Source organism: Salmo salar, chromosome ssa17 (genome assembly GCF_905237065.1).
Source record: "Salmo salar chromosome ssa17, Ssal_v3.1, whole genome shotgun sequence".
Taxonomy (NCBI): domain Eukaryota; kingdom Metazoa; phylum Chordata; class Actinopteri; order Salmoniformes; family Salmonidae; genus Salmo; species Salmo salar.
The window spans coordinates 50,712,509-50,734,091 of record NC_059458.1 but is presented as its reverse complement, the minus strand read 5'-3'; the positions used below and the strand labels follow the sequence as shown (position 1 = coordinate 50,734,091).

The window sequence follows — 21,583 nt, the reverse complement described above, 5'->3', positions numbered from 1 at the left end:
TCTTTGGCCACACACATCAGTGGTGGTTTCGGCGTTGAATTGAGAATGCATGAGCATAAGGCTGCATACCTATTGTAAAAAATAGTGGTGGACCTTTGATGCTATGGAGCTATTTTGCTCCCACATGGATATCAAGGATCTGGAAGGATTATGTATGGAGAAATGGTCTAAGATCCCTCCCATTTTAGAAAAAGGATTCATGTCGTTATCCTCAAAAGGTTAAGGTATTGAAAGGTATTGAAAACAGGGGTGTGAGAAAAACAATTATTACTTGTTAATTTCTCTCAGAAATTGTATTAATATAGCATAATATAATTTCCCTTTTTCTTTAGCATAAAATATACAGTTCAACAGTTTTTCTTTATTTTTACTATTTTCTACATTGTAGAATAATAGTGAAGACATCAAAACTATGAAATAACACATATGGAATCATGTAGTAACCAAAAAAGTGTTAAACAAATCAAAATATATTTTATACTTCAGATTCTTCAAAGTAGCCACAGTTTTGCCTTGATGACAGCATTGCACACTTTTGGTATTCTCTCAACCAGCTTCATGAGGTTGTGACCTTGAATGCATTTACATTAACAGGTGTACCTTCTTAAAAGTTCATTTGTAGAATTTTTTTCCTTCTAAATGCGTTTTAGCCAATCCGTTGTGTTGTGACAAGGTAGGGTGGTATACAGAAGAATGCCCTATTTGGTAAAAGGCCTAGTCCATGTTATGGCAAGAACAGCTCAAATAAGCTAAAAGAAACGACTGCCTATCATTACTTTAAGAGATGAACGTCAGTCAATCCAGAACATTTCAAGAACAGTGAAAGTTTCTTAAAGTGCAGTCGCAAAACCCATCAAGTGCTATGATGAAACTGGCTCTCATGAGGACCACCACAGGAAAGGAAGACCCAGAGTTACCTCTGCTGCAGAGGATAAGTTCAGTAGAGTTAACTGCACCTCAGATTGCAGCCCAAATAAATGCTTCACAGAGTTCAAGTAACAGACACATCTCAACATCAACTGTTCAGAGGAGACCGCTTGAATCAGGCCTTCATGGTCGAATTGCAGCAAAGAAACCAGTACTAAAGACATTTACATTTACATTTTAGTCATTTAGCAGACGCTCTTATCCAGAGCGACTTACAGTAGTGAATGCATACATTTAATTTCATATTTTTTTTTTCTGTGCTGGCCCCCCGTGGGAATCGAACCCACAACCCTGGCGTTGCAAACACCATGCTCTACCAACTGAGCTACAGGGAAGGACACCAATAAGAAGAAGAGACTTGTTTGGGCCGAGAAACTGTGGTGGCTAATTTCTGCTTTACCAAATGAGGAGAGTTACAAACACACCAGTCTGAGTTAAACTACATATTTACTGTAATAATTAAGATATTTTGCAAAAGCACTTGACCTTCAGTAATGCACTCTCTCGAATGAACCATTGAAAAAGGAAGGTCCCATCACAATGGCTACTGAGATATTTTATAGCAAATATCCACCCCCCTTTGACATGACAAACCACAGACATTTAGGAACGGTTCACAAAGAAAGACTGTTTACTTTAGAGAGGAGTATCCACAGCCAGATAGCATTCGCTATAAATTATCATTCATTTTGATCCCTAATGATGAGGTTCTAATCTCGTCCCTGGTACTTCATAGAACAAAAACACAATTTCATCCAAAGGCATATATCAATTGTCAACTCTAGATACTCCCATCTCAAGCAAACCCCCTCTTGACCCCACTCCTATACAAGCTCACTAAGGGGAGCGCACAGACATTGTGGAGACAAATAATTGGTTCCCCATTAATCACGCCGTCCCTTCACATGGTTTAAGAATAGGTAAAGACACATGCACAAATGAAGACAATGTTTCATTCTGTCCTCCTCCCTTGCTGATATTCTGCATAGCAACATGTAAAAAACAAGTCTGACCTCTCCCCTCTCTGGGCCCCAAGTGACTGAGCCCCAGCTAAGGGAAACGTGCAACTGAAAGACACCAGAGTCCAAAGGACACTTTCTAATGACAAGTATCGCACATAAGCATATTATACTAATAAAACATCTTAATTATCTGTTACCCAACTAATTCTGATTCATCCACCACAAAACACGAGCAATGGACATTAAACTGGTGGAAATGAGTCCAAATTTGAGATTCTAAGTTCCAACCGCTGTGTCTTTGTGAGATGTAGAGTAGGTGAACGGATGATCTCCTCATGTGTGGTTGCCACCGTGAAGCATGGAGGAAGAGGTGTGATAGTGTGGGAGTACTTTTCTGGTGATACTGTCAGTGATTTATTTAGAATTCAAGGCACACTTAAGCAGCATGGCCACCACGTCATTCTGCAGCGATACGCCATCTCATCTGGTTTGCGCTTAGTGGGACTATCATTTGTTTTTCAACAGGACAATGACCCAACACACCTCCAGGCTGTGTAAGGGCTATTTGACCAAGAAGGAGAGTGATAGAGTGCTGCATAAAGTTACCTGTCCTCCACAATTACCCAACCTCAACCCAATTGAGATGGTTTGGGATGAGTTGGACTGCAGAGTGAAGGAAAAGCAGCCAACAAGTGCTCAGCATATGTGGGAAGCATTCCAGGTTAAGCTGGTTGAAGAATGCCAAGAGTGTGCAAAGCTGTTATTCTACTTTGAAGAATCTCAAATAGAAAATGTTATTTGATTTGTTTAACACTTTTTTTGGTTACTATATGATTCCATATGTGTTATTTTATAGTTTTGATGTCTTCACTATTATTCTACAATGTAGAAAATAGTAAAAATAAAGAAAAACCCTTGAAACTTTTGACTGGTACTGTACCTCCGTATTTTATACAGTAATTTTTTCTCATCTTTATCAAGTGTGTCAATAATTTCGGACCCCACTGTATTCCGAGCGTACCCTGTCACACGTCCAATTACATTTACATGACGGCAGGCTGGGCTCGTCATAACTTTAATTGCTTAGCATTTCTGAGGGAAGGTCATTCTTGCCGTTTGTCAGGAGGAGGCAGAAATGCGTACCTTTGACTGGCCTTTAACACAAGCCTGGGGTTTGGTTCATCTCACCATCTTGGGGCAATTATTGGGGAGTTGACCTTTAGGTGAACACATTGGAGAACTGTGCAGAGTCCCAAATGGCACCATATTCCCTTCATAGTGCACTACTTTTGACCAGGGCCTATAGGGCTCTAGTCAATAGTGAACTAAATAGGGATTAGGCTGCCATTAGGGATGCATCCTTGTTCTGTGGTATGTCTATAAGGCACAGAATGATGATGATCTGTTTCTATTGAATGATATTGTCAGTTTTATTATGGACAGACAGGTATTTATTGACCAACAACATTGAAGTCAATGTCCTAATTTGATCTCAATCATAACATATTGTACCTGATTTAAAAATGACTTGACAGATAGAACTCAATCTAATGATGGTGTTAAATCAGGTTTTGTGGATATTACGAAAGGTGTCCTGTAGGGGTCGAGTCCTGTACATTTTTCTGTTTACATTAACAATATTGACTTGTCTGTAAAAAATGTTAACCTGCACTTGTATGCCGATGATGCTGTTGTGTATGCTATTGGCTCCACGATTGACCAGGCTCTATCTGAACTACAGTCTGACTTCATTGCTTTACAGAAAAACTTTATTGACCTGAAATTAGTACTGAATGCAGGTAAAACTAAGTATATGTTGTTCCCTAGAGCGCATAAAAATAAGTTTGATGATTTAAGCATATTGATGTGTTAGTTAAGAAGCTGAGAATAAAAATGGTCTTCCTCTATAGAAATCGCTAAATAGAAGAAAGCAGATTATTCAGTCAACGTTCCTATCGGTCCTAGACTATGGCCACATCATCTATATGAACACAGCTGCCACTTCATTAAAGCCGTTAGATGCGGTTCATCATAGAGCATTGCACTTTATTACGGCAACAATTTTAGTACTCATCACTGCATTCTCTACCAGAAAGTTGGTTGGCCCTCTTTGATGTCACATAGGTTACATTGCACAATACATTGCTATGTTTTCATTTATAAAGCCCTTTTACAAAAATTCTCACTGTACCTAACAGCATTTCTAAACTTTAGACATAATGTTACCACACCCCATCTCGGGGATGGCTAACTCTGGAAACTCCTTTGGTCTCTACTGAGTTATGTAAATCAGCTTTTAGTTGTCTTGCACCTTATTTGTGGAACAATCTTCAAAATGTTCTTAAATGTGATGTTGTGGTGCATCTAGGTGAATTCAGAAAGCTGATTGAGGACCTTGTTACTGATGAATGTGATGTTTTGGTGCCTCTAGGTGAATTCAGAAAGCTGATTGAGGACCTTATTACTGATGAATGTGATGTTCTGGTGCCTCTAGGTGAATTCAGAAAGCTGATTGAGGACCTTATTACTGATGAATGTGATGTTCTGGTGCCTCTAGGTGAATTCAGAAAGCTGATTGAGGACCTTATTACTGATGAATGTGATGTTTTGGTGCCTCTAGGTGAATTCAGAAAGCTGATTGAGGACCTTGTTACTGATGAATGTGATGTTCTGGTGCCTCTAGGTGAATTCAGAAAGCTGATTGAGGACCTTGTTACTGATGAATGTGATGTTCTGGTGCCTCTAGGTGAATTCAGACAGCTGATTGAGGACCTTATTACTGATGAATGTGATGTTTTGGTGCCTCTAGGTGAATTCAGAAAGCTGATTGAGGACCTTATTACTGATGAATGTGATGTTCTGGTGCCTCTAGGTGAATTCAGAAAGCTGATTGAGGACCTTATTACTGATGAATGTGTTTGTATATTATTACCGCGTTTTCTTTCTGCTTGCATTTTGTATTGATATTTTGATGTGTGTATTTTCTGTAATGTATGTAATTCAGGCCTCATCTGTAAAAGAGACCTTGGTCTCAGTATGACTCCTTGATAAAATAAAGGTTAAATAAAATACTGATCCTGAAAATCTATGACCCCTACTGCAGTACCATGCACTTTTTGTATTATAGAAAGTGCTGCTAGTCCTCCATTGAAACCCACATTGTGACTTCCATGACTTCGACATGGTGACTACTTGCTATAAATAGAAAGCCTTTGACACATGATGCTAGTTCGTTCAGGATAGTGTGTGCCGCTGTCCTTGGTCCTGAAAGGAGAGGTCATTATAATGGATGGCTGTGACTGTGGCCGTGGCTGTGAGAGTCTTGGTGCTGGTGGACTCCACATGTGTCTGAGAACTGAGTAGAGGCCTGGGGAGACCAGAAGGACTGACCAAAGACTGTCGCTGATAACAAGAGCAGGAGGGAGTGATGGGGAGGAAAGGAGGGCTAGGGCTCTACCACTCTCTCAGAATCCGCACTGCAAACCGGGAACATTCCTAGAACATTAGCTAAGATTTACATGAAGTTCTAGTTATTCTGGGCATACACTACACAACTTCTAAAATCTTAACAACTTGGATGTGCTCACATTTCCAGATTTCCTTGTCCCAAATCTTTCATTCCGTCCATCCTCAACCACAGGACGGTGGTGCTCACATTACACGGTGATTCACTAATTGATCTTGCACTGCATTTCTCAGTTGTTGTAAGAAAAAAAATGCCAACACGCAAACTGTGCACGTTAGTATGTGCAGAAACATAAAAAAAGAGACGGGATCTCAGAATATTGACTTTAAATGATGATATGAAATGATCTTCTTGGTTTCTGTCACGGTAGGACTCAGAGGTAATATTGAAAAGACAGTTGTGCTCTGTCCACAGCTCCACCAATCTGTCTTCCGTCACCTCGGTCCACATGGTGTGTTGTTGTTGCTGTCCACTTCACCATTATTGTTTTGGTCTCACATGCTGAGTGCTCATTGGCTTTTGGCAGTGGTCCCTGCCCAATCGCGTCATAGCACTTCTCATACTGCAAGGTGCACAACCAACATTTCTGATGTCAGAAAATTATCGGGACATCCAACAGGGGTCTGGAAAATGGAACAGCCATCATCTGTGCATCCTTGACCCTCTCAAACTAGGCGTGTCCCGACGTACTGATCCTATACCAAGTTCATAGGATTTCACCTCGATCATGAACATTTGTCTAGGATGGCAAAAACGTGCTGAATTTGTGCCCAAATTGTGTAGTGTATGTCCTGCATTAGGGTTTTATCTAACATTAGGATAACATCCCAAAAACATTCACTCTCTCTCTAGCTGTCTGTCTGTCTCTTTCTGCCTATCTCTCTCTCTCAGCATCTCTCTCTCCTTTATTTTAATCCACATTAAAAACTTTCCAACATAATAAACTCTCCAATACTCTTAATTCCATTCACAACCAAGTGTTTGGTTCAGTTATTTGTTCTGCTCTCTGCATGTGTATGATGAAAATAAAATGACTAACATGTAAAATGTGATATGTAGAGGAGCAGCCTTTGACAGAAGAGCAAACAGAGTTGAACCCTTTATCAATGTTGAAGCATGCTCAGCTAGTTATTTACTTGGCGGTGTTACCCACTGGAGCGACTGGGTATGCATGCTTTTGCTCCAGCCCTGCATTAACACACCTGACTGAAATAGTAAACTAATCAAGGACCTCACTCTGAGTCTGGACCATGATCAGCTGAATCAGGTGTGTTAGGCTACTGCAGGGCTGGAGCAAAAATCTGCACACCTAGTAACTCTACAAGTGTAGTTGGCAACTCAATCAACCACACCTCTAGGGTTGGTCACCCCAGGTGTGTACCGTATGAATGACAACCCTAGGGCCACTAGAACCCTAGGGCCCCTAGGGCCCCTTTAACAGTCAGACCCATCCCTCCATCCCTCACTCCTGGGTAAAAAAAAGAAGAAGAATAAAATGCCATTAAAACGTCTCGTGTCTCCGAGATATTGATTAACCCCAGCCGGTGTCGTATAACGGCAAGGTTGCATGGCGAAGCAAGCGGTTCCCATGGTAACAGGTAGCTACGTCGTCTGCCGGGCAACTGGAGGAGAGACAGGAAGCAGTGCACTCTGAGTGCTATTAATAGTCCCTTATCGGTGTGGCGCAGAGCAGAGCGGTGATGTCACGGCCCTTTTCTGATGAATCCGGGCAAACACATGTTTGTTCCAGCAGTCAGTGTAAATATGTAGTCATTTTGGCATGGTCTGTGGCTGCAGCAGCTGACAACAACACTGACTTACATGCTGTATAGGCTACAGTATCTCTGATGTAGTGGATGCACTTAAGATATATGTTGTAGATCTGGTTTCAGAGAGGACTGATGTTGTGGTTGATGTTGTTCAGTCTGTCAGACATGACTGATGTTGTGCACAATGATGAGGGCTCTTTAGTGCCCTAATGGCTAGTGTGTGATTGGTGCAGCAGCTCTGTGGTTGAGTGTTTTGATTGGTCAGGTTCTCTAGATGAGAGATGTGGCTGAGGACACTCAGATTCCATTTGATTGTGGAGAGGATATGTGGTTTCATGCCTAACTCAGACTCTATACCATTGTTATTGAATTAGGTAAACCAGTGAACTGAACTGATCATAAAAGCTGAATTTGCACTTATCCATAAACTTTGACTGTACTGTATGCTCTGGGGTGAAGTTTCCCCTAGGTGCAGATCTAGTATGAGCTTCCCCTCCCCCAATGCTAAACTGATCCGAGATTAGCGTCTAGGGGCATCTTCACCCTACACTGTCCGGTTCTACACTCCTCATCGTGTCTTCCCTATTCCTCTGCCCCATCCCACATGAGTAGGTATTGCGTCCATGACGGTGCCAGTGTACATAGCTGAGACGTCTCCCCCCCACCTGAGAGGCCAGCTGGTGACAATAAACACACTGTTCATCACGGGAGGCCAGTTCACTGCCAGCATCATAGATGGGGCCTTCAGCTACCTACGCCACAATGGATGGAGGTGAGACAATTGCTCTACATGCCTCATCTTTGAATATCTCAACGATTTTACATGGAGCATCATTTATCTCCATTTTATTTTTTTCGTTCTTTTAGGGGGTAGATCAGCTTTAATAGTGCACATAGATTGTAGATTCCATCAATATAATTGTCTGCATCATTTTCAATCTCCCATATATTTTTGGGTAAATAAAAATACACTGTATACAGTTGAAGTCGGAAGTTTACATACACTTAGGTTGGAGTCATTAAAACTCGTTTTTCAACCACTCCACAAATGTCTTGTTGGCAAACTATAGTTTTGGTAAGTCAGTTAGGACATCTACTTTGTGCATGACACAAGTAATTTTTCCAACAATTGTTTACAGACAGATTATTTCATTTATAATTCACTGTATCACAATTCCAGTGGGTCAGAAGTTTACATACACTAAGTTGACTGTGCCTTTAAACAGCTTGGAAAATTCCAGAAAATGATGTCATGGCTTTAGAAGCTCCTGATAGGCTAATTGACATCATTTGAGTCAATTGGAGGTATACCTGTGGATGTATTTCAAGGCCTACCTTCAAACTCAGTGTCTCTTTGCTTGACATCATGGGAAAATCAAAAGAAATCAGCGAACACCTCAGAAAAAAATTGTAGACCTCCACAAGTCTGGTTCATCCTTGGGAGCAATTTCCAAATGCCTGAAGGTACCACGTTCATCTGTACAAACAATAGTACGCAAGTATAAACACCATGGGACCACGCAGCCGTCATACCGCTCAGGAAGGAGACGCGTTCTGTCTCTTAGAGATGAATGTACTTTGGTGCGAAAAGTGCAAATCAATACCAGAACAACATCAAAGGACCTTGTGAAGATGCTGGAGGAAACGGGTGCAAAAGTATCTATATCCACAGTAAAATGAGTCCCATATCGACATAACCTGAAAGACCGCTCAGCATGGAAGAAGCACCGGTCCAAAACTGCCATAAAAAAAACAGACTACAGGTTGCAACTGCACATGGGGACAAAGATCATACTTTTTGGAGAAATGTCCTCTGGTCTGATGAAACAAAAATAGAACTGTTTGGCCATAATGACCATTGTTATGTTTGGAGGAAAAAGGGGGACGCTTGCAAGCCGAAGAACACCATCCAAACCGTGAAGGACATTGGTGGCAGCATCATGTTGTGTGGGTGCTTTGCTGCAGGAGGGACTGGTGCACTTCACAAAATAGATGGCATCATGAGGAGGGGAAAATATGTGGATATATTGAAGCAACATCTCAAGACATCAGTCAGGAAGTTAAAGCCTGGTTGTAAATGGGTCTTCCAAATGGACAATGACCCCAAGCATACTTCCAAAGTTGTGGCAAAATGGCTTAAGGACAACAAAGTCAAGGTATTGGAGTGACCATCACAAAGCCCTGACCTCAACCCTATAGAACATTTGTGGGCAGAACTGAAAAAGCATGTGTGGGCAAGGAGGCCTACAAACCTGACTCAGTTACACCAGCTCTGACAGGAGGAATGGGCCAAAATTCACCCAACTTATTGTGGGTGTCACGTCCTGACCAGTAAAGGGCTTATTTGTTATTGTAGTTTGGTCAGGACGTGGCAGGGGGTATTTAGGGGTTTGTTATATTATGTGTTTATGTAGAAGGGGTATTTGTTTAGAGTGTTTTTTTGGGGGGGGCTATGTGTTTTGGGGAGGGGTGTTGGTTTAGAGTGTACCGGGGTTTTAGGTTCAGGTTCTAGGTTAGTGTATTCTATGTTAGTTCTAGGTTGTTTACGTCTATGTTCAGTTTTTTGATTTGACCTTCAATTGGAGGCAGCTGTTGCTCGTTGCCTCTGATTGGTCCTATGTAAAGGTGTTGTTTTGTATGGGGTATTGTGGGTAGTTGTAGTTGCATAGATTTGTGTTTAGCCTGCATCCTGTTCGTTCGTACGTTTTCTTGGTTTCTTGTTTTCGTGTTCAATAAAGTAACTATGAGCACTCAACCCGCTGCGCCTTGGTCCAATACCTACGAAAGACGTGACAGTGGGAAGCTTGTGGAAGGCTACCCAAAACGTTTGACCCATGTTAAACAATTTAAAGGCAATGCTACCAAATACTAATTGAGTGTATGTAAACTTCTGACCCACTGGGAATGTGATGAAAGAAATTAAAACTGAAATAAATAATTCTCTCTACTATTATTCTGACATTTCACATTCTTAAAATAAAGTAGTTATCCTAACTTACCTAAAACAGGGAATATTTACACAGATTAAATGTCAGGAATTTAGAAAAACTGAGTTTAAATGTATTTGGCTACGTGTATGTAAACTTCTGACTTCAACTGTATATATATTCCTTTATTATTTTCCCCTAACCTTACCATCGTCTCCTAATTAGAGTAAACTAATGGACAACAACTCTTAGGCTTTTACTTCCAGCTTATACATGCTATATAAACTCAGCAAAAAAAGAAATGTTCCTTTTTCAGGATGCTGTCTTTCAAAGATAATTCGTAAAAATCCAATTAACTTCACAGATCTTCATTGTAAAGGGTTTAACACTGTTTCCCATGCATGAACAATTAATGAACATGCATCTCTGGAACGGTCATTAAGAAGAGCCCGGATCTCAATCCCATTGAGCACGTCTGGGACCTGTTGGATCGGAGGGTAAGGGCTAGGGCCATTCCCCCCAGAAATGTCCGGGAACTTGCAGGTGCCTTGGTGGAAGAGTGGGGTAACATCTCACAGCAAGAACTGTCAAATCTGGTGCAGTCCATGAGGAGGAGATGCACTGCAGTACTTAATGCAGCTGGTGACCACACCAGATACTGACTGTTACTTTTGATTTTGACCCCCCTTTGTTCAGGGACACATTATTCCATTTCTGTTAGTCGCATGTCTGTGGAACTTGTTCAGTTTATGTCTCAGTTGTTGAATCTTATGTTCATACAAATATTTACACACATTACGTTTGCTGAAAATAAACCCAGTTGACAGTGAGAGGACATTTCTTTTTTTGCTGAGTTTACATTTTACAGACACAGTATATTTTACAATAGATGTCTTTTGTTTGTTTTTAATCCCACCCAGTTGCTAAAATGGGGAGAGGTATGTCCATAATAAAGCGTTGCTCTGCCTTCTTAACAACACTATCGACAAGGCTGTCACGTCCTGACCAGTGAAAAGGGTCATTTGCCATAGTAGAATGGTCAGGGCGTGGCAGGGGGGTTGTTTTGTGTGTTTTGGGGTTTGTTTGTGTCTAGGGGAATGTGTTCTAGTTTTCATTTTCTATGTTTCGTTTTCCAGGTTTGGCCGAGTATGGTTTCCAATCAGAGGCAGGTGTCTTTCGTTGTCTCTGATTGGAAGCCATACTTAGGCAGCCTGTTTTCCTTTGGGTTTTGTGGGTGGTTATTTTCCATTTAGTTATTGTGCCTGACGGAACTGTTTTGTCGTTTGGGTATTTTGTTTAAGTGTTCTCTTAAAATAAAGGAAGATGAGCACTATACACGCTGCGCCTTGGTCTGTTCAAAACGACGAGTGTGACAAAGGCAGGTCCTACAGGCCCTAGTTTTGTCGCACCTTGACTACTGTTGAGTCGGGTGGTCAGGTGCCACAAAAAAGTACTTAGCAAAATTGCAATTGGTTCAGAACAGGGCAGCACGATACACAGAGAGGGCAGCACGATACACAGAGAGCTAATATTAATAATATGCATGTCAATCTCTCCTTTCGTTTGACTTCATCACTCCTTGTATTTATGAGAAGTATTGACATGTTGAATGCACCGAGCTGTCTGTTTGAACTACTGGCACACAGTTCAGTGTATACAAAACACAACAAATCACGTTTTTGACTGCGCTGGGCCTTTAAGACCAATCTGCATGTTTTGAATGCTCCCTCCCACTGCACTTGTCACATTCCAACATCTGGCACTGACTTTCAACACACCACTACTTTCAGTTGTTTATGCATCATGTATACATCATGGCCATGGACACAGTGCTGCTAACCTTGTTGATGTAGACTTCATCCTATTTGTTTGTGTTTAGTTTCAGGTTTTCATATTCTGGTCTGTAACAAGTTTTCAGTGGGATATATCAGGTGTTAGGATAACTGTTGATTTCTGAGACAGACTGTATTGGGAATGCTTCCAAGTGGTGTGCTAGTACAGACATTGAAATGTAGCCAACTAGTTTCATTAAGTTTTTAAAATTATTCATCCATCTGTCATCTGTGAATCGTGTCACATCAGATGGCAGGTCCAGTCTGGACTAGCAGATCAGATCAGTGTAAATGTCAGCAGCAAAGATGTGGATCCTCATCCTGCCTCCAGCTGATGCAACATTCAACATTCAGTGCAGAGCAGGGATATGTTCAAAAGATAACATCAGTTTATTGTTTTTGTAAATCTAAATGCTACATTGCCATCTAATAAAATGATCTTCAGCTAGGCTCAAACACAGCCTCCCACACTTTTTAGACATGAGTGTCACTGGCTCCTTGTAAAGTGAGTATTGATTTGTCTTGCTATAGGACATTATTCAGAACAGCGTCCTTGAACTTGCCACAAGTGCTGTATTTATTTCAATGTCTCTAAAAGCCATAGCTGTCAGCATGTGTCCTTGCATTGTTCTTTTTTTTTACTGATTTGACAAGTTGCTTTTTGTGCCAACTCTGAGTCCTTGAAAGTTTGGTTTTAATGATGTGCTCTGCTTTGTGGCAAACTTCTATTTGACAGTCAACCCTGTGAAGCCTTTTGAAAAATGTTCAATGACACAACAGAGTTGTTACGTTAGGTTATTATTCACAGTGTTGTTAGCCTGGTAATGATTTCATGTGGGTCCTGAGAAATCAAATCAAATTTTATTTGTCAGATGCTTCGTCAACAGCGGCTGTAGATTAACAGTGAAATGCTTACTTACGGGTCCCTTTGCATTGTTGGAAAAGGACCCATATGTAAGCATTTCACTGTTGGTCTACACGTTTACGCTTGATGAAGGGTGGGAGTGTAACACAGAGATTATGGGCACATTCGAGCGGAGTGCTTTTGTCAAGACCTTGACCAACGTTGGTCACTGCCTTTCAAAGTGTGTTGCTTTATGGGTATACAAATTCTCAGACTTATGACTACATGTCGACTGCATGACCTTTACAACAACCATGTGATCATAGGTCATGAACTTTCGAGTGCAGTCGACCGGAAAGCATTGTGGGAGACAACCATATTTTGATTTTTTGGAAGCAAAAGGCAATACATGGTCATAAATGGTTGATCATTGGTTATTATCAATACATGTTACTGTTTTATACATTTTAAGCATTTCGTTGGACGATGTATACCATGCTTATCCCGTACACACGACTAATAAAACTTGAAACTTGCATGTTTACTGTTTTGGGTGGATGACTATTTAGACGTTAAATACATCTTCATCCTTACATACTTACAATCAAATTCCATATGCCTTCATGTGATCCAAATGTCTAACACAAATAAATGAAATATCCTACTTGCAACAATATAACTGTAATGTTGTGTCCCGTGTTATAGCCTATCTGTCTTGTCTCTAATATTAGTTATTGTCGGGGATTTCTTAGCTGGCAATTTTAAAGGCTTAATCTGTTTCTGGGAAACTGGCCCTTAATGAGCAAGTATCCCAGACACCAGTCGTGGGGTTAATACCAAGTTCATTTGACTGCTTGAAATAGTGTTTACCTAGTAACTTATGTGAACTGATGTACATATCGTCTAATCCTTTTCATATTGTTTATCCAGTATGTAAACTGATGTACAGTACGGTACAGGGAGTGTTTTGTCCTTTATGTGATTGAATCAAATTATGTTCTTTACATGCTTACTGACAAAAGGAACATAAAGGCTGAGAATTAAAGAATTTACACTCCAGGCTGTAGTGATGCTGAATCACAATCAATTACCATACAGTAAGATTCATTTAAGTTTCAGTAAACATGCAAGTTTCATTTAATCAATTCTGTTACAATTCCATGTTTCACAATACACATAATAATGAGGAAGGTACAAGGGCATGAAGTAATGATAAACAGAGCATATCCCATGTGCTGCAAAAATATACTGCTCAAAAAAATAAAGGGAACACTTAAACAACACATCCTAGATCTGAATGAAAGAAATAATCTTATTAAAAACTTTTTTCTTTACATAGTTGAATGTGCTGACAACAAAATCACACAAAAATAATCAATGGAAATTCAATTTATCAACCCATGGAGGTCTGGATTTGGAGTCACACTCAAAATTAAAGTGGAAAACCACACTACAGGCTGATCCAACTTTGATGTAATGTCCTTAAAACAAGTCAAAATGAGGCTCAGTAGTGTGTGTGGCCTCCAAGTGCCTGTATGACCTCCCTACAACGCCTGGGCATGCTCCTGATGAGGTGGCGGATGGTCTCCTGAGGGATCTCCTCCCAGACCTGGACTAAAGCATCCGCCAACTCCTGGACAGTCTGTGGTGCAACGTGGCGTTGGTGGATGGAGCGAGACATGATGTCCCAGATGTGCTCAATTGGATTCAGGTCTGGAGAACGGGCGGGCCAGTCCATAGCATCAATGCCTTCCTCTTGCAGGAACTGCTGACACACTCCAGCCACATGAGGTCTAGCATTGTCTTGCATTAGGAGGAACCCAGGGCCAACCGCACCAGCATATGGTCTCACAAGGGGTCTGAGGATCTCATCTCGGTACCTAATGGCAGTCAGGCTACCTCTGGCGAGCACATGGAGGGCTGTGCAGCCCCCCAAAGAAATGCCACCCCACACCATGACTGACCCACCGCCAAACCGGTCATGCTGGAGGATGTTGCAGGCAGCAGAACGTTCTTCACAGCGTCTCCAGACTGTCACGTCTGTCACATGTGCTCAGTGTGAACCTGCTTTCATCTGTGAAGAGCACAGGGCGCCAGTGGCGAATTTGCCAAACGTCCTGCACGGTGTTGGGCTGTAAGCACAACCCCCACCTGTGGATGTCGGGCCCTCATACCACCCTCATGGAGTCTGTTTCTGACCGTTTGAGCAGACACATGCACATTTGTGGCCCGCTGGAGGTCATTTTGCAGTGCTCCTCCTGCTCCTCCTTGCACAAAGGCGGAGGTAGCGGTCCTGCTGCTGGGTTGTTGCCCTCCTACGACCTCCTCCACGTCTCCTGATGTACTGGCCTGTCTCCTGGTAGCGCCTCCATGCTCTGGACACTACGCTGACAGACACAGCAAACCTTCTTGCCACAGCTCGCATTGATGTGCCATCCTGGATGAGCTGCACTACCTGAGCCACTTGTGTGGGTTGTAGACTCCGTCTCATGCTACCACTAGAGTGAAAGCACCGCCAGCATTCAAAAGTGACCAAAACATCAGCCAGGAAGCATAGGAACTGAGAAGTGGTCTGTGGTCCCCACCTGCAGAACCACTCCTTTATTGGGGGTGTCTTGCTAATTGCCTATAATTTCCACCTGTTGTCTATTCCATTTGCACAACAGCATGTGAAATGTATTGTCAATCAGTGTTGGTTCCTAAGTGGACAGTTTGATTTCACAGAAGTGTGATTGACTTGGAGTTACATTGTGTTGTTTAAGTGTTCCCTTTATTTTTTTTAGCAGTGTATATATGTTCTAGTAGCCTACCTGGTTATATTTTGAGAAAACCATCACAGAAATACAAAACAAGGCTTGTGAATTTCTGCAGGTGCTCCTCACCAATTGCAACTTGAAGTCAGAACCAAAGCATTGTGAGAAAGAGAAAGAGTTTGGGCTAGTATCTAATTACCTCATCAGGATAATAATTCCTTGGACCATGTTAATCATGTTCAGCATCGTGTAGGAGAAGTGGCATTTCGATAGCATCCACTTCATCAGCAATAACAAAGATGAATGCCATATCTGCCATTGTTAAGTTTCCTAGAAACAGCAGAAGTTGTACCTTCTTCGACTTAATAATTATCATAAAAAACAAACGTCATTACCATCACAATAAACTTAAAAGTGGGCAACAGTCATAATATAATTGGCTTATGAGCCAATGTGTATTATTTAACATTTTAAAATAGTCCTCACTTATAGGAATGGGTAATTGTTTAAAAGTTGCTAGCTATCCCATAAAGCCATCACCGAAAATACATTTTCATCTTCAGTTGTTTGGTAACTACCTGTTTTTTGACAACGTTTGGAACATTTTAAAGAATGCGGCGTCCGTCTCGCAACAGAGCCTTCAACTGCAAGGGGGCATTGCCATTCCACTCCGTTGTGGACCTTCCCATTGAAGTGCATGACATCCGGTGCAACGTAATGGAGTGTTTATGGGTAATGTGAACGAGGCTTAAGTAGACCACAGATGTGAATGCTGGAACATTGCTACATTGTGGGAGGCAACCCATCAGTGTTCCCTGCTATGCTCCAGCTCATGGCGTTTCTCCTCTCTCACCCTCTCAGATGAACAGCTAATTTATCTCTATGTCTCTCCACTCTCTCTCTCTTCCTCCCTTTTTCCATCCCTCACCTCCACCACGTCTCCCCCCTCTCCCTATCTTCTCCCCCTCTCCAGGTATACTTTATGTTGGGTCTATTGGTGGTTCCTGCTGTGCTGCAGTTCATGGAGTTTCTCCTCTCAAAGATGAAACAACTAATATATTCAATTCTTTCTATCCCTCGTTACCCCCTTCCTGCCAGTGGTCCCTGCTGTACTCAGGTTCATGGGGTTCCTCATTTTGCAAGAGAGTCACTCTCACAGATGAAACAACTAATATATTGCTCTCTCCATCTCTCTATCTCTCTCTCCCCCTCACCGCCCCCCTCTCTCCCCCTCTTCTCCTCTTCTCCAGGTATATGTTGGGTCTGTCGGTGGTCCCTGCGGTGCTCCAGTTCGTGGGGTTTCTGTTCCTGCCAGAGAGCCCCCGCTGGCTGATCCAGAAAGGCCTTACCCAGAAGGCCCGGCGCGTGCTCAGCCAGATTAGAGGCAATCAGAACATTGACGAGGAGTACGACAGCATCAAGAACAGCATCGAGGAGGAGGAGAAAGACTGCGGAGGAGGTGAGAGGGGAGCAGGAGGCTCAGGAGAAAGACACACATAAATGAATGAATGCATCAACGAACACGCACACACAAACAAACTTGCATACACACACACCGGGAGAGCAGTGGTCCATGTGCCCACTGTCTGTCTCTCTCTCTCTCTATGCTCTCTGCGCTCAGTCGAGAAAGCTTTATCAGCTGTTATATAATCTCGGTGTTACACTCCCATGATGTGGGACAAAACAGTTAGCCTCTTCTGAGAACATTGACCTCTTCTGAGAATCACAAAACAGCACTAAAAGTCAGTCTGTCAGAGCCAGGCGACTCAGATTAGACTAAATCGCCTGGAGAAACCAAGGACATTGAAGATATTTTTCTATGTTTTTCTATGAACATTTTCTGAAAGAAGCTTAATTATGGTAGTCACTGTGTCTCCATTGAGGGTCAGTGCTAAAGTGAATGTATATGTGTGAGTGTATGGAAATATATGGGTCAAGGCATGGTCATAGACCTAAGCACTGACTCAAACTCAATGAAACCACCATACATGATAAACTGCATATATCCACTTTTTGACATGAATATCTGATGTACACATATATTGAAAGTAGCCTACATGGACAACCAATGGTTAGATGAATGAGAGTTTTGTACTGCATTATCAAGTAAATGGCATTGTATACAGTAAGGTCAGTCCAGCCTTCAGCACATGTAATAACTCTTATTAGTCCAATGACACCAAGCCAACTCCTGAAAAGAAAAGAGAGGGAAAATAAAGGAGAGGAGAGGTAAACAGGCATCATTCCTTTGTTCTGTAATTAACCCTTCCTGACAGTCCTGCAGAAAACACTAACCTGTAATTGAGTACCTCACGCTGGGATTGGTCCATAATGGGGAGCCTTAGCCAATCAGAGTGCTAGAGTGTACCCCCCTGGCAATAAATTGTAACTCTGATCATTGTTGGGTGTTGGGGAGATAGGCTCACACCTGGGAAAACAAGGGCTTCCTTTGCCCCCTTGCTCCCTGACATCTCTGTTTCCATGGTAACCTCATCCCTTTCTCCCTCTTTCGCTCCCTGTCTCCATCACCTCTGATGTGATGATAGTGTGTGTCACTCTAACCACCCAAACACATCCAGGATTAAAGAGCAATAATAATCACAATGACACATACAAAGTGGCAGGGCAACACAATGGCAATAACAACAACATCACAACATAGTCATATCTGTAGCAGTCAATTCTCTCTGGATGAAAGGACAATATATTACAGAGACACAGGGTGACAGAGCAACACAACATCAACAACAACACAACTAACAACACTTGCTGTATCAGTCACTGCTCTCTGATCTGTTTCACTTTGTTATAGTCTATCATATTAAAGCATTGGGCTATCATCTCTGGTGTAGAATATGATAGAAATGCCAGTCATGTATGAATTTCCTGTGATCTTATTACTACTAAGATAATCTTTCATCCAAGATAATCTTTCCTAAAATTATTTTATCTTAATCCTATACGAAGCTTCCAGAAAACTCACCCCATGTTTTTATTCAGGCCTACTGAACTGATTATATCTACATAGATTAACCTCTTTTACCTGGCGTATACGGCTGGGAGCAAGCCTATTGCCAGTCAACATGATAATGTTTTCCTCTTTAAAAGAGTGTTTCATCTCAGTGTTAGTTAGACACCTTGGTAGCCTAATAGGGTGAAGGACCTTCACACACAGCAAGTCAGACACACAGGTAATTAAAGTAACAGAAGAGGCACCGTGCTTCTCAAAGCTGTTTCCTTTGTGATATTGAGCTCTGTGTGACTGTAGGGCAGCCGTGCTTCTAGCTCATAGGCAACTTTGTAGTATTTTAGTTTTTTGTGTTATTAGCCCAGAAATGTTTTGGTGTTATTACAAACATCTGGAAATAACTTTTGGATATCAGAGCGGCGGTAACTCACCAGCATTACCAGCATTACGACCAGGAATACGACTTTCCCAAATCGGATCCTTTGTTCGTACCCCCCAGGGCAACTGAACTGATTGCAGAGGCTGATCCAAATCACCGCCGGCAGAGAAGAGGTATTCAGTGGACTTCTAGTCCGACTCAGGAGGCGCGCACACCACCCACTGCTTCCGAGTATATTACTCGCTAATGTTCAGTCTCTGGATAATAAAGTTGATGAGCTCAGGGCGAGGATTTCCTTCCAGAGAGACATCAGGGATTGTAACATACTCTGTTTCACGGAAACATGGCTCTCTCATTGCGCAGACAGGAATAAATATCTATCCGAGAAGAAGAAGGGTGGGGGTGTATGTTTCATGATAAACTACTCATGGTGTGATTGTGATAGCAAACAGGAACTCAAGTCCTTTTGTCCACCTGACCTAGAATACCTCACAATCAAATGCCGACCATTTTACCTCCAAAGAGAATTCTCTCTGGTTATAGTCACAGCCGTGTTTATTCCCCCTCGAGTCGATACTACGACGGCTACTGCTACTCCAACTTCCGGGATGCCTACAAGGACCTCCCCCTCCCTTCGTCAAATCTGATCATGACTCACTTTGCTCCTCCCTTCCTGTAGGCAGAAACTCAGACAGGAAGTACCTGTGCTAAGGACTATTCAACGCTGGTCCTACCAATCGGAATCCACACTTCAAGATTGTTTTGATCACGTGGACTGGGATATGTTCCGGGTAGCCCCCGAGTATAACATTGACGAATACACTGATACGGTGACTGAGTTTATCAGGAAGTGTATAGGAGATGTTGTTCCCACTGTGACTATTTAAACCTACCCTATCCAGAAACCATGGATAGATGGCAGCATTCGCACAAAACTGAAAACGCGAACCACCGCATTTAACCATGGCAAGGTGACTGGGAATATGACTCAATACAAACAGTGCAGTTATTCTTTGTTAAGGCAATCAAACAGACAAAACATCAATATAGAGACAAAGTGGAGACCCATTCAACGGCTCAGACACGAGATGTACGTGGCAGGGTCTACAAACAATCATATACTACAAAGAGAAAACCAACCACGTCGCGGACACCAACGTTTTGCTTCCGGACAAGCTAAACACCTTATTCGCCCGCTTTGAGGATAACACAGTGCCTTCGACGCGGCCTGCTACCAAGGACTGTGGGTTCTCCTTCTCCGTGGCCGACGTGAGTAAGACATTTAAGCGTGTTAACCCTTGCAAGGCTGCCGGCCCAGACGGCATCCCTAGCCATGTCCTCAGAGCATGCGCAGACCAGCTGGCTGAAGTGTTTATGGACATATTAAATCTCTCCCTATCCCAGTATGCTGTCCTCACATGCTTCAAGATGTCCACCATTGTTCCTGTACCCAAGAAACCAAAGGTAACTGAACTAAATGACTATCGCCCCGTAGCACTCACTTCTGTCATCATGAAGTGCTTTACGAGACTAGTCAAGGATCATATCACCTCTACCTTACCTGACACCCTAGACCCACTTCAATATGTTTACCACCCCAATAGATCCACAGACAATGAAATTGCCATCGCACTGCACACTGCCCTATCCCATCTGTACAAGAGGAATACCTATGTAAGAATGCTGTTCATTGACTATAGCTCAGCATTCAACACCATAGTACCCGCCAAGCTCATCATTAAGCTTGAGGCCCTGGGTCTGAACCTCGCCCTGTGCAATTGGGTCCTGGACTTCCTGACGGGCCTCCCCCAGTTGGTGAAGATAGGAAACAACACCTCCACTTCGCTAATCCTCAACACTGGGGCCCCACAAGGGTGCGTGCTCAGACCTCTCCTGTACTCTCTGTTCACCCATGACTGCATAGCCACGCACACCTCCAACTCAATCATCAAGTTGGCAGACAAAAGTAGTAGGCCTGATTACCAACAATGACAAGACAGCCTACAGGGAAGAGGTGAGGGTCCTGGGAGTGTGGAGCCAGGAAAATAACCTCTCACTCAACGTCAACAAAACAAAGGAGCTGATCGTGGACTTCAAGAAACAGCAGAGGGGGCCCCCCACCCCATCCACATCGACAGGACCGCAGTGGAGAAGGTGGAACGCTTCAAGTTCCTCGGAATACACATCACTGACAAATTGAAATGGTCCACCCACACAGACAGTGTGTGTCTGACTCAGGAGGCTGAACATTTTTGGTTTGGCACCTAAAACCATCACAAACTTTTACATATTCACAATTGAGAGTATCCTGTCGGGCTGTATCACCGCCTGGTACGGCAACTGCACCGCCCGCAACCGCAGGGTTCTCCAGAGGGTGATGCGGTCTGCCCAACGCATCACCGGGGGCAAACTACCTGCCCTCCAGGACACCTTCAGCACCCGATGTCACAGGAAGGCCAAAAAGATCCTCAACGATAACAACCACCTGAGCCACTGCCTGTTCACCCCGCTATCATCCAAAAGCCGAGGTCAGTACAGGTGCATCAAAGCTGGGACCGAGAGACTGAAAAACAGCTTCTATCTCAAAGCCATCAGACTGTTAGATAGCCATCACTAGCACATTAGAGGCTGCTGCCCTATATACATAGACTTGAAACCACTGGCCACTTTAATAATGGAACACTAGTCACTTTAACAATGTTTACATATTTTTGCATTACTCAACTCATATCTATATACTGTATTCTATGTTCTAC

At 42.6% G+C, this 21,583-nt stretch overlaps 1 protein-coding gene across 1 annotated transcript in view; it reads left to right on the top strand.

The window, feature by feature from the left end:
• LOC106575984 (proton myo-inositol cotransporter) overlaps nucleotides 1–21,583 on the top strand; it is a 76,251-nt gene that overhangs the window by 3,235 nt on the left and 51,433 nt on the right. The window contains exons 2-3 of the mRNA XM_014152761.2: nucleotides 7,737–7,896; nucleotides 16,731–16,939. Coding sequence (XP_014008236.2) covers nucleotides 7,737–7,896; nucleotides 16,731–16,939 — 369 coding nt within the window. The remainder of the gene's footprint in view (nucleotides 1–7,736; nucleotides 7,897–16,730; nucleotides 16,940–21,583) is intronic.